We start from the raw sequence: 14,560 nt of genomic DNA, 5'->3' as shown, positions 1-14,560 counted from the left end.
TCCATTCTGCTCCAGCTCTCCTATGAACCTCGACCACATATTTAAAAGAAATCCAACTCCAAATACATGTACTATCAAAATAAATATTAATTTTTGACTTTTAGTGTAAAGTAAATACCATTTTTAGAGCTGGCTCGGTAAGTGTTGCATCAAGCGGTTTGTGTTATTGTTGAAAAATTGTGTAAAAACGCCGTTATTTCATGTTTTAACATCAATTTGACGAAGAATTGAAAGTTTTTATCGGTTAGAATACTCGTGGCAGTGACGTTGCCTTTGTTAAGGGAAGATCAAGTGCAGCTCAATTTTAGTGACCACCTTGCATTTCAGACTTTTGACTAAATACAAGTTTACCACTTTTTATGAACTTTTGTTTTCTTTTCTCTGAAAGCTTTTCTTTCGTAAACATTGACTTTAATAAACCTTGTAGAATAGGTTTTGTATGCGATAACGTGTGAAAACGTCATCCAAGAGCCTGAAGAGCTCTTTATGGGTTTATGAGATCGTTTGAGGAAAACCCGTTCTTTCAGCCGGTGACCCAGTCTACTCCATCGTTTAAATTTCAGCCTCATACCTTCCAAAGTCTCACCTTCGTTTCGAAAATGAAGAAACAGCTATCTTCTTTTGTTCAGTCGAGACATCTGCATTTGTATGTCTTTCTGTGACGAAAATACAGCCCACTTCTCTCGTCAACATAATGACTCAACCACTCACCGATTCACGTAGGCTGGTATTTCTGTTGGAGACGCTGTGCTTGTTTATGGCCGTGTGGATGTGTGTATGTAATCCATCCATTGGGACCATACTTCATACAGAGTGTCGGTGCTGCCGAAGCAGTCTCCTGGGCTATTGGGCACAATCCTGGACGGGTCACCACTCCAACGCAGGATACTCGAATGGCTCAATCATCCCAGCAAGCTGGTACTCATTTTTCTGACTTCGGAAGGATGACAGGCTCAGTCGACTCCATCTGGTATTAATTCAATGGCCAAGCAGGATTTGAACTCAGGACTTTAGGATCCCAAGCCCGCCACCCGAACCATTAAGCCAACACCAGGCATTGCGTATGTAATGAGCGACATTTTGGCTTTCAGTGAGAGGTCAAGGGTATTTTTTTCTCTCAGTTGTCGACATGTATGAAATCCCTTTCAAAGAGTTTAATGACCAGATAAGGTGTTCCATCCAGTGTACAGTAGAAAAGTTGATAAACCGCAGCAATGAAATTGTCAAACTTATCAGCAGAACAAAACCTCCCTGGTCTAAAGTGTATGTACAGTATACAGCAGAAGCAAATTAACATTTCACCAATGAGTGAAACTCCACATTGGAAAGCTCAATAGCAAATATTCCATTTCAGGCACTGTAAGAAACAAATCCTTGATGATGGAAAGGAATGCTAAAAACAGACGAGGGAAATGAATAGTTCCAAAGTTGTCACTTTTCATGGATTTCATTCTGGAAAGGAAACATTACTATGCACGTGCAATGTACGGATATCCACGGTGGCCAAATACACAATCAAATATCATTGTGGGACAAAAAAAAGTCAAGATTTGAGTGTAAACAGAAGACATGCCACGTGCGGATTGTATTTTTTCATGATCCAGCATGAAAAACTTTTGTACCATGCCAAGTGGTCTTGTTGGTATCTATCTGTTTATTTAATCCATCCGACGGCAGTTTCGCCTCGCCTTCGCTTGCAAAATGCCACGTGTGCAAATAATATGTCCAAAAACCAATGTTGGATGGAATATATATATATATATATATATATATATATATATATATATATATATATATATATATATATATATATATATATATATATATATATATATATATATAACAGTTATGTTGCAACAAGCCATGAATAACAAACTATAAACAAAGCATTACTGGGCATGGCATCAAAACTATAGAGAATGACTGTGTGGCTATGACCTTCAAAAAACTCTTATAACGTGTTTAGGATTTTATAGATTATTATCTTCTTTAGAGAACACAAGGTTAGCCATCAGTCTAAATTCACATTTAATGGAATCACTGGGCATGGTGGCTCAAGAGTGATACTGTGAATGTATATACTGTGGAGGAAAAATGTCTACTTAATAAGGATATACATTTTGATGTGGAATATAGTTGAGAACAAGTTTAGTCACCAGATCAAGACCGCATTATTTACACTTTAGTAAAACATCAAGAAGATTATTGTTTAGAGCTGCATCCAAAATTAACTGAGGAATGCAACATGGGCAATTGCATTTATGGGTATCATACAAGCAGGAGGTCCTGATCGAAATAGCTTTAACAGGCTCGCTGGCACACCACAGAAAGAAGGCCAGAAGAAGAGACAGGACTGAAAATAACCATTGCAGGCCGCTCGGGCACTGCCAAGTTCAGTCAGAGCCAATGGCATGTCTCCACAGCCTTAATGGGAGGGGGGTAGGGGGAGCTCAGCACACACTCGTTCTCATGCAGGTGAGAGGTAGGATCCACAAACTTGCTTGGGCTCTGCCACCTTGAACGTGACCTGGGCACACCGCACTTGGCACCCTGCTCGACTCCGCCTGAACCCTGTCTGGGAAACAGCTCTGGAATCTGGGAACCGTGACTGGAACAGTGGAATACCCTTACTGGACTGGGAACTGAGCTGATAGAACACCACTGAAACAGAGGAACCGGACTGAGCTGGGAACACCGCTACTGAAAATGGAAACCCCACTGAGCTCGGAACTGGACTGAGCTGAGAGAGTCCCACTGGAAACCTGACCAACGTGCGCTCAGGCTTTTATTTGTTCCCACAACGCTCTGCCCCGTGATGTCACCCTAGCCTGTCTGCCCCACACCGATTGGCGGTTCAGCTGAAAATCAAGGGAACCCCTCCCTTGAGCCGCTTGACTCATGTTTAGGGCTCGCCCTGCACACCAAAACCTGCGCCTTTGCCCCAAAACTCGCACATTCTCAGTGTTGCGAGGCAGAGTTTCCCAATACAGCACATTTAGGACAGATTACAAAGAAATAACAGTTTTTAAAAAGTTTTAAGGGAAAAGCAATTTTAGACACAAACATGAGGGAGGAAAAACGACAGATTGCCATACAAATGTCGACGCATAATCCAATTACAATTAAATTGCCTCACACTTACGCTAAGCATGTACTATGACTATGGACATAACTAAATTGCTAAGCTATATAATCTTAACTCATAGAATCCAATTCCGCAACAATATACAGGATATAAACAAGTTGGATCACGCAATCAAGATCGCGTTATTTAAACTTTAGCAAAACCATCAAAAAGATTGATGCTTAAAGTTGTTGCAAAAATTAACCTGGGAGTGCACCACAGCAATGTTGGGCCAAATGGCCTCATTTCATCCATCCATTGAGACCATACTCTGTGTCGAGCATTGGTGCTGCATAAGCAGTCCCCGAGGCTGGCACAATCCTGGACGGGTCGCCACTCCGACACAGGATACCAGCAAGCTGGTACTCATTTTGCCGACCTCGGAAGGATGACAGGCTGAGTCAACCCCACCTGGTATTAATTCAACAGTCGAGCAGGATTTGAACTCAGGATCCAAGAATCCCAAGCCCACCACCCTAACCATTAAGCCAACACCAGGCACATGGTGTCATTGAAAGTTTTTATTGTGACATTGACCTTCCTCGTGTGAAAATCATGGTGTACCGCATAGTTCATGGCAATTGGCCCAGGGGTATGGAATTGCATAGAAATCAAAGAAATGGCCACATACAATGTGAAAGAATCGCACCACGTGCCTTCTGGTTGATTGGTTCGCATTAGCAGGAACAATTGTCTGTGTGGCAGACAGACTGTTGTTCTTTGCAGATCATGTGGTCATACAGTGCGAGACATAATCCGTGGCTGATGCTCGCCATTACGGTCAGGAGGTACGATTGAAATTTAAATGACGAATGTGGTCATCATTGGTTAGGTATTTACACGACATGCCGTCCTGATGAGGGTAAATAAGCCCGAATTCAGGACGGCATGTCGGTGAAGTCATGGGCACTCACTCCTATGGAGGAGGGGTCCAATTGTATGACCATGCATATTCTGGCCCTTTGGGGTTTGACTGACCATGTGCTCCAGCCTTTGGGCTGAGGGGCATGTGTATGCCAATGGGACAGTGTTGTTGGACTCTGTGTTTTGGCCATGGGGTCAAGGTGCACATCCCAAGCTGTTTAAATGTTTTGATTTTTCCCTCTTTTAAAATAAAAAGGTCAGGTCAGGTCAGGTATGGGAGCATGTGCCAGAACAGCGCGTCGCTGCGTCCACTTTCCGCCGGTACTCCAGGGGCCTCCGTCTGGCCATCCCCCAGGCAGATGCCAGGCCCATCCCCATCTCCTTGAGATGATGGTCAACCTGCTGCAACCATGAGGCACGTGGTCGGCCCACTGGCCTCCTCCACTCATGAGACTCCCTCGCTGAGAGAATCTGGTGAGCAGGATCAGCGTCAGGAAAACGAGCCACATGTCCATACAGCCGCAGCTGACGCTCACGGACTATGCAGGTAACAAATCTCATCCGAGTCTCTCTCAGCAACCGCTCGTTGGACACAAATCCGACCAGCGATAGCCAAGGATTCTCCGAAGAGACCTGGTACCAAAGGAATTAAGTCTCCGTCTCAGATCCTTGGTCAAAGTCCAAGTCTCGCACCCATAGAGCAAGACTGGAAGTACCAAGGACCTGAAGACTCGGACTTTCGTCCTCCCGCACAGGTACCGGCAGCGCCACACCCCATGATCCAGTGAATCCATGACTCCCCAGGCCCGACCCAGACGTCTATTGACCTCCGGCTCACAACCTGCGGAGACATGAATATCACTGCCAAGGTAAGTGAATCTATCCACGACCTCAACATCCTCACCACAAACAGACACAGACAGGACAGCAGCATCCAAGATGTCACCGAAAGCCTGGATCTTTGTTTTGACCCAAGAAATCCGTAATCCCAACGGGGCCGACTCCTCATTCAGCACCTCGAGGGCCCCCAAGAGGATGTCTAAAGTCTCCGCAAAGATGACTGCATCATCTGCAAAATCAAGGTCCGAGATCTTGACATTGCCAAACGATGCACCGCAACTTGATCTCTCCGACATCCTCCCAAAAATCCAGTCCATACAAGTGCTGAAAAGTGTGGGGGCAAGTACACACCCCTGACGAACTCCAGTAACAACTGGAAATAAGTCAGAGATGGTACCACCACACTTCACAGCACTCTCAGTACCAGAGTAGAGTTCAGACATCAGATCGATCAGTTTTGGTGGCACCCCACGAAGACCAAGAATCCTCCAGAGGACATCCCGATTCACTGAATCGAACGCTTTACAGAGATCAACATAGGCTGCAAGCAGCCCCTGCCGAAACTCTCGTCTGCGTTCGGTGAGGACACGAAGTGCAAGGATACGGTCAATCGTTGACCTCTTTGGTGTAAAGCCTGACTGCTCTGGACGCTGGTGCTCAAGCAGATGGTGGCGAACCCTATCAAGAATTATCCGAGCAAAGACCTTGCCCGGCACTGAGAGCAGCGTCACCCCTCGGTAGTTGTTGCAGTCTTGGCGATCACCCTTCCCTTTCCAGAGAGGGACAACAAGGCCCCTCTTCCAGTCAGTTGGGATGATGCCTGTGTTCCAGGCAGAGCACAAAACTGCATGCAACGACGCGAGTGCAGCATTTCCACCAGCCTTGAGAAGTTCGGCATGGATGCCACAGATCCCTGGAGCTTTGCCCCGTTTCAACTGGTTCACCGCAGCCCGTGTTTCCACAAGCGATGGTGGACCACAGTTGATTCGAGGGTCAGCAACAGGGATTGTAACACCCTTGACGTCCAACTCGACAGCTGGGGGATCAGCCTGGTGCAACCGCTCAAAGTAACCAGCCCAGCGGGCCTTCACTTCAGACTCCTCTGTCAAGAGCCTACCACTCTCTGCTCGAACTGCAGTGCTCCGAGGGATGGGCTTGGATGAACGTAATGCGCGAATTCCCCTGTAAGCGGGACGAGAATCACCTGTCCACAGGTGATGCTCTACCCCCTCACAGATTCCTCGCACATAGGCCTCCTTGTCCACCCTCAGTGCACGTACAGTTTTACGCCTCAGCTCCCTGAACAGCTCAGCTCTGCCATTCAGCCTGGCCCTGCGACTCTGGTCAATGGTATCCAGTGTCCCTTGAGAGACAAAATTCTTCTTTGCCCTGCGGTGAACTCCAAGGCATCCACCGGCAACATCAAGGACGGTGGTCTTGAAGGTGCTCCACAACTCTTCAGGACCCCCAAAGCACCCAGACCCCCCAAGTGTCCACTCAGCCTGTTCGCAAACTCCTCAGCTACTCTCTCATCCCTGAGCTTGGCAACATCCAGCCTAGGCTGGGATGGTACCATTCTCCAGGATTTAAGGTGCAGCTTTAGAGTTGCTACAACAAGCCTGTGGTCAGTATTGAGGAACTGAGCACTCCGCAGACCCTGCAGTTCTGGATCATCCTCCAACGACCGTCCAATGAGGACATGGTCAATCTCCTTTGCCACACCGCCAGCGTTGGAATACCAAGTCCAGCGATGAGCTTGCGGGCGCTGAAACCATGAACCAGCCACCCTAAGTCCATGACTTCCTGCAAAGTCAAGGAACTTAGTGCTATTCTGGTTCATAGTTCCTGACCCATGGGGACCAACACACACCTCATAACCATCCCTATCAGTTCCAGTCGATGCATTGAAATCCCCCAAGACTAGAAGTGTATCTCGTCCTGGGGCACTGATCAACCACAGACTCGAGTGTGGCGTACAATGCGTCCTTCACGGTAAGATCACTCGCCTCAGTCGGAGCATAAATAGAGACCAGGGAAATGACACCTAAGGAGTGACGAATCCTTAATCTCATAATACGCTCGTTGACCGGTGTTACCTCAATTATCATTGGGGTCAGCTTATTGGACACAGCTACAGCAACTCCCTTGGGTATGGTAACCATCAGAGCGACCAGACCAATAGTAGGTGTCACCACCCACCATTATCTCGCCGCAATCCGGTCTCCGAACCTCAGAGAGAGCTGCAATCCTGATGTCCAAACGCTTGAGCTCAGATGATAGAGACAGGTGATCATCCTCTCTAGGGATAGGACATTCCAGGCACCCACCCGAAGGGACCGCCTCAGGTTAACCCAAGGAGACCGCCGTCTGGTGGATGACACCTCAGCACCACTCCGACACACTCTCCCGCAATCTGACCCAGGGATGTTACCCCGTGGTTTCCCTCCTATCAAAGATTGGGGGTCCCGAAGGCTTTGCCCCAATCCCATCATCCGGTGAGCTGCCCTGCGAAGGGAAGCTGCACAGGAGGTACTCCCCACGGAGTGGGTTTTCAGATTTTTTGCGTTTTTGCGTTTTGCGGAATGAAGCGTTTTACGGTGGCTGGAGTGCAAATCCTGCCACCAACCTCCTAATAAGAAGTAACCCAACTGCAGGAGGACGTCCGCAGACACAGTTGGGCACTAGATATGGATGGCCGTTGGCTCACAAGGAGCTCCTCCGCCCTTTGACAGGTTTTGTTTTTAATCCTGCTGGGTGTCCATATCCAAACACCCTCCTCACCAGAAAACCTGGTGGGGGAGACGGTTTAGTCGCCGACAACCCGACCATGGAACAGGTTAGTACAGGTTTACATGGTACCTGTAGCAGGTCACAGATCGAACCTGACCTGACAAAATAAAAAGGCACCTTCATAATGAGAGTAAGTAGCCTGAAATATGGATGGGTGGCTTTTTCACATTTCTCCTTATTCATTCTAATTCTTGCTTTTTTTTTTTCTTCTATTTCATCTCTTTTACTCTATTCCTCTCTTTCTTTATCTATCTGGCTGAAGAGAGGTGAATTATTGCAGAATTTTTTTCTGTAGGGCCCACTTGGCTGCACCTGGATGGGTTTGAGGGTTGTTGAGTAGCGGCTGAAACCCGAATCCTATTCAGGTTCCTCCTGATGACTCCATTTTTGCTCTTTACTTCTTCGGGTTCTTTCTTGGTCTTCAGTTTCATTGTATGTAATATGTGCACCGTAGAGGCAGTGAGAGCTAACCTTTGTGATAGCCAGGATAAGGTCGTCCAGTGCAACACCTCCTGTTTGAAAGGTGAGACCAGGTGGAGGGTTTGTGAAAATGGAACAAATAAAGCACCTTCAGATCAGTATGAACTGTCCGCATGTGCGTGTAGGCCGTGACAGCGAGATGCGCTGTAGAAGCCCGGAAGGTGTAGATGACCTTTTTATGGTCACACCACATGGGGTGTGACGGCAAGAGCAAAGTGCCGTCCACACCAGCGGACGGCCAATGACGGGACCCGTGGTTTGAGACCCGCAGCCAAGCTGTTACAGAGAAGACTCATTGTATAGCGTTAGTTCTTCAAAGTGTTGCATCACCAATTCTGTGATGAGCCATGAGTGGGGTGAGACTATCGGGGTTCCTTCATGTTGATGGTATATAGCACTGTCAAATACGAAGTATGTTCATTTGAGGAAAAGTTAAATAAGTGACATGAGATGACCAGAGCTGAGGAGGCTGTTGCTGGCTCGTTCTTGGTCATTGGTGATGTACTGTTCTGAGGTCTGTGTTGATAGTTTGATGGCTATGGATGTGAATGACGACATAACGCCGAAAGAGACCGTAATTTCATCACTCTTGAGGTGGACATTTCTGAATCGGTCGATAAAGTCTTTGGCGTTCTTTACATTGTGTTCTGAATGGGTTGTTAAGTGTTTGAGTTGGCGGGATAAGGGATAAGATCTCACACAAAGACACTTAGCGTGATTGTAGGTGGGTGCTCCTCAGGGGACTAAGATGGGTTGTAGTGGGACATCAACCTTGTGAATCTTTGGTCACCCGTGGAAGCGCGGAATGATGGAGTCGGTTGGTCTCTTCGCGTCTCATTGTTGTTTTGTGAGGTCGTTTACATCTCATAATTTCTGCAATGTGGGAGTCACCTGTTTATCAATGGTCTTCATAGGGTCACATGGCTTGTCTATTGGACGACAACACCTACCAAGCAAAAAAAAAGAGAGATCCTGCTGCAGCCTGCCTAGCAGAGGGGTGTATATCTATCATACGTAGAGTGGAGTGATCTGCAAAGTGATGCGATGGATTTTCCAGTGATGAAGACGTGTCAGTGACATCTATCCCAAAACAGTATTGGTTCCAGAACATCACCTTGAGGGACACCAGCATGCTGACAGTTTGAAAATCAGGACTATTACAACATTACCATTATCTATCAGTGTGAAAATCAAGGTGAGGCACCAGACAGAATCAAATGCATGGGAGACGTCCATCGGGGTAGCTCTGATCACTCCACTGAGATGAAGACATCCATCCATTACTCCGACATAGCAGAAGCACCATGTCCAAGATGGAATGAACTGGATGACATGTTAAGCAGAATACCTAGAGGCATGAAGGCATGAACTGATGGAAGAGAAAGTCTTTTGGTGGAAAGAGAGACCCAGGCACTGTCTATGACCAGAGATGACGAGATAGTGGACCAGTCTGTGGAAGAAGATTATAGTGGTCTGCAGGCCAGAACAATCTGCCTGACTAAACTGCCAGACATGGTAGTACCTTGGTGGATCCCTGAAGATCATGCATCTCCTGAACGTGCTTGGCTCCCACCAGCCAAGTGGAGTAGAGGAAGAGCAAGAAAGGTTTGAGGGAAAAATTGGATATTATCAAGCCAAGTCAATAGTGGCAGCTAGTAGGGAAATACAAGTTGGGAATCCAACAGCAAAAGTGTCACATGAGGTCTTGGCTACAATAAGCTTTGACAGAAATGGTGACAGCTGAAATCACTGAAGATTAGGAAGAGAAAGTTGGGATTGGAGGATATAAGGGAGTCAAAGTTGGCTGAGAGGAGTCATCACAGTTAGGAGGGCAGTAGACCACACAATGAAACACCATTACCATGGAGAGGAACATGGATCCAGAAATATTGCACAGGGATTGTGGGTATAGAGCACAGCAAGGACTGTGTGAAAGGGAGCTTATGATGTGGACTGCAACAACGTCACTATCTGGAGAAAGGTAGCAATCTGTAGGGAGGGATGTATGAGATTTGAATGTAAGCCTCTGGTGTTAGTGGGCCTGATAGAACAAATTGGGTGGTAAATGGCTGGGTATGCCAAAGGAGGGAAGGAAGGTGGTGGAAGAATGGGTAGTTGAATGAGGGAGAGGGGTGGATTTGGGGGCTAAGGCCATGAGGGGGAGGATGCAGGTGATGAGGGTCACAGACTGGGACAGTGCTGGAGCCATGGGCAGGGACGGTGGGGGTAGGAGCAAGTGTAGAAGAAGCAGGAGGGATGGGCGGAGGTTGATAGAGATATATGGACCTGTAAGTCTGCATTTATGGCAAGATGTTTTCCATCTCAGGATATCTAAATGTACAATGCAGCCACACACACTGTTGGAGTGAAAAGTAGGATTATTGGAGACGAACAGCAAAGCTACACTTTACCTGCATGGTGGATAGTTATGAATGGATCTATTTTACTCCCCAGGAAGGCAGAAGGGAAACCGGGAAAGAGCATGGTGGAAGGCTGATAAGGGGTCGGAGGACTATAGGAGGATGGTGATGAGAGGATGGTGATGAGAGGATGGAGAGAGAGGATGGAGAGAGAGGATGGAGAGAGAGCATGGAGAGAGAGGATGGAGAGAGAGGATAGAGATGAGAGAATGGAGATGAGAGAGGATGGAGAGCGAGGATGGAGAGCGAGAGGATGGAGAGAGAGAGGGAGAGAGAGAGAGCGAGAGAGAGAGAGAGAGAGAGAGAGAGAGAGAGAGAGAGAGAGAGAGAGAGAGAGAGAGAGAGGAGGAGAGAGGGGAGGAGGAAGAGGAAGAGGAAGAGGAAGAGGAAGAGGAAGAGGAAGAGGAAGAGGAAGAAGGAGAGGGAGAGGGGAGGAAGAGCGAGAGGGGGAGGGGAGGGAGAGGGAGAGGGAGAGGGAGAGGGAGAGAGAGAGAGAGAGAGAGAGAGAGAGAGAGAGAGAGAGAGAGAGAGAGAGAGAGAGAGAGAGAGAGAGAGAGAGAGAGAGAGAGAGAGAGAGAGAGAAGAGGAGAGGAGAGGAAGAGAGAGAGCGAGAGAGAGAGAGAGAGAGAGAGAGAGAGAGAGAGAGAGAGAGAGAGAGGAATTGGAGAAACTGGAGATGAAAAGGAAGGTGGGGTGGGAGGATGGGAAGGAGCAGGAGAGGGGAGGAATAAAAAAACACGTGAAGATGGGGGAAACAAAGATTGCAAGAGAATTTATTTTTAACATGAAATTTTTGTTTGCGTTTTTAAAATAGATTATTTAGTGAAGGAAAGAGAAGAAATAAAGAGCAGAAGGGAAGCAGAGAACGGACATAGAGGAGTGTGGGATCGGAGGAAGGAATCAACCATGTGGAATGTACATGATCAAGATGAACAATTAACACTACAGAACTTGAACAAGATGTAAGGAGCCACAATATAATAGAAGCTTAAAATGCTTCAATGACCTATTATGGGGTGAAGAAGAAGGGCAGAGAGCAGGGATGGAGAAGGAAAAGCCAAAGAAGGAACAAATCAAAGATACAAAAACGTACTAGCAGCAGGCAGTGAACTTTCAAGGACTTAGTAAGCACAGCAACATTTAGCAATTGTCAATTAAAGATCGTTATGGCAGCTAGACACTAAATAATCGGAGTGAAGTAAATCCACATCTAAAGGTAGTGCAACCAGAAACGGCAAGCAATATAGTCAAGCTCAAGAAAAAGTATCATCAGTAGAAGTATTTAAATTTTTTAACCTGGTGATTGAAAAACTTACCAGAATGCATGTGCAAAAGGTGCTTCTGAAGGTACTTTCCATGGGAGTAGCAGATACCACATAAGTCGCAAACAAAAGGACGTTGACCTGTAAACCATTGGCCAAAAGGGGGAAAAAAAACATTATTAATACAGTACATTGTAAGACTATAACGGCACTCGGTAGAGCACGTACCTCCACCAGGCTGAACGGTTTACCTTTTGAATCCCACTGATGGGGCCAAATCTGCATCCGGACTAACCAAAAACCTAAATCGGCTTGTTCTTGTCACCTACCCAACTCATCAACCAACTTTTGTCCGAATCCGTCCACACCTTTTTGAAATATAACGTTATTTATCATTTTTGGCCCATCTCTCAAGAAATAATTAAAAAAAACAACTTCACGGATCCAGATTCGGATGTTCACCAACATCTAATCATTTTGTCCTCGTCACACACGCAACCTGTCCAACAAGTGCCATCTAAATCCGTCCACAATTTCTTGAGATATCCTGCTCACAGGCAAACAAATAGACAGATAAACAAACAGGGGTGTAACGATAACTTCTGTCTACCTTTGGTGGCAGAGGTAAACAAATCTCTTCCGAAAACTTTCACACAAATATGATAATTCAATTTCACCCTTTCAGTCTTGACTCGTTTTCTATGCAAGAAATTAACCCACCTACAAGGGTCACCCGAAAGATTTTGTCACAGCCTGCTTGTAACATTTTAGTAAAAGGCCTCGAGACTCTTTATTAACAAATTTGCAAGTATGCAAGTCAACTTTTTGAAAGTAAACTGTCATTTGCAAACATCTGCAAGTAAACTGTCATTACCTCTGCCACCGAAGCTGAAGGAGGTTATGTTTTCACCCCTTTTTGTTGGGTCGCCGAAATAGGTGACCCTTATTGTCAGTAATTCTGTCTGTTTGTTTGGATGTTTGTTCGTTTGTCATCAGCATAATTGGTAGTAAACGTGGGCGGATTCTGACCAAACTCGGGTGGTAGGTACATCTTATGACATAGTGCTTTGGAAATTGTGACGGTTGCTAGGGATGCTTTGGTTCTCTCGCAACAACCGAAAAACCTTCAACATCGGTACCGTTCACGCGAAATCAATTCCGAAAGCCATTATCCCACGTAGGGTTATGAAATTTGGCACGAATGATCTACAGGTGATGCTCTATCAAATATATTCTGGTTTTTGTGATATATGGAATACTTTACCCGCAGCACCCCCTACAATTAGGGTATGCACGAAAATTGGCGAAAATTGAAGGCCCCCTAGCGACCAGGTGAGTGCATCGATACAAATGAAACTTTGCAGGTTCATGGTACTCAATGAGTACTACAACTTTGCCTCAGGACATATTGACCGATTTCGCTCAGGTCAGGGGTCAAAGGTCAATTAGTGCAAAAATCGATAATATGCGAGAGCTGGAGGTGCCTTCGCGCCAAATGCTACTCCTCCTAGGGGTTATGGTCGGATGGTCATGAAAATTCACACTAATCGTCTGGAATACATTGTGCACAAACGATCGAGCCGGATTTTCGATTTAGATCTTTGTTCACCCACAGCACCCCCTCGAACTTTGGGGATTTTCGATTTCAAACCGCATTTTCGGTACTTTTCATTCAAATGGATCCCAAGTAGTCATCAGTAGATGGAACTGGATGAGATTTGATATGCATCATCTTAAGGTGATCCCCTATCCGCTATATGACATCCATTTTGCTCTATATCTTATAGTTTCCATGCTCGTTGACCCATCGCCGCCTACCGGCTTGTCTGTCTGTGTACAGGACACCTCAAAAAGTTGTGAATGGATCCGGATGAAATTTTGTGGACAGGTTCGGTGTGTGACAAGGATGAACTGATTAGATTTTGGTGAATATCCAGATCCGGCTAGTATACTTTTAAAGTGATTCTTCAGCATTGAGAAATAGGGGCAAAATGATATATAGCACGATATCTCAAAAAGTTGCGGACGGATTCAGACAAAACTTGGCGGACACGTTGGGTGTGTCGCAAGGACGAATCGATTCGATTTTGGTGAAGATCTGAATCTGGTTCTGGATACGAGAGTTATTTAATTTTAAAAGTGATTCTTCACCATTGAGAGATAGGGCTCAACCGATTATATATAGCACGATATCTCAAAAATGTATTGATTGGGCCCGATATGTTCTCGTGGACCAGGCATTACGTGACGGAGGTCGAGTGCCCTTCGAGTTATTTACTGAAACGGTTGGAAAATATCAAGTTTCTCATGTTATTTGTTTTGTTTCAGGAAATAAAATGTTGGCATCTAGGACCAAGGATGGCAGAAAGTTTCAGCAAATTAGACATCCGTGCTGAGTCCTGGAAGTGGGAAGCTTCACCTCAGTCACCATATTAACCAGATTTTAAGTTCCTGTCACTCCCACTTTATTAGTAAAATTTAAAACAAGTTTTGAACGCACACACCCACATGACTAATAGACGAGATAAACACAGCCGGATTGAGCTTGAGGGAAGTGCTGTCACTTCCCAGGGAACTCTGGGTAGCAGCGGTCACAACTTGTCGCTACTTTTCTCACCACACTCAGCGGGGCATTTCTTCAGGAGGAATTTCCTCCTCTCCATGGATGCCAATGTATGAGTATCGTCTGTGATCTTAACCTTTTAAATGCTGAACATCAAGCAAGGAAGCAGCACGTACCATTTGTCAAGCCTTTTATTATTTTTTTTTTTTTTTAAAGT

At 46.0% G+C, this 14,560-nt stretch overlaps 1 protein-coding gene across 5 annotated transcripts in view; it reads right to left on the bottom strand.

Annotated features, from left to right (window-relative positions):
- Window positions 1-14,560, bottom strand: part of LOC147019037 (uncharacterized) — a 73,675-nt gene that overhangs the window by 19,327 nt on the left and 39,788 nt on the right. For 4 of the 5 annotated variants that reach the window (XM_085899220.1, XM_085899219.1, XM_085899222.1 and 1 more), the window contains exon 11: window positions 11,835-11,921. In XM_085899220.1, coding sequence (XP_085755346.1) covers window positions 11,835-11,921 — 87 coding nt within the window. Of the gene's footprint in view, window positions 1-1,138; window positions 1,453-11,834; window positions 11,922-14,560 lie in introns of those variants that run through there. The other variant, XM_085899223.1, reaches the window with a different exon arrangement.

The sequence above is a fragment of the Eptatretus burgeri genome, chromosome 10 (genome assembly GCF_056783735.1).
Source record: "Eptatretus burgeri isolate ZD-2024b chromosome 10, Ebu_testis_v1, whole genome shotgun sequence".
Lineage (NCBI taxonomy): Eukaryota > Metazoa > Chordata > Myxini > Myxiniformes > Myxinidae > Eptatretus > Eptatretus burgeri.
The sequence above is the reverse complement of the archived record's forward strand: the minus strand, read 5'-3'. Positions and strand labels throughout refer to the sequence as shown.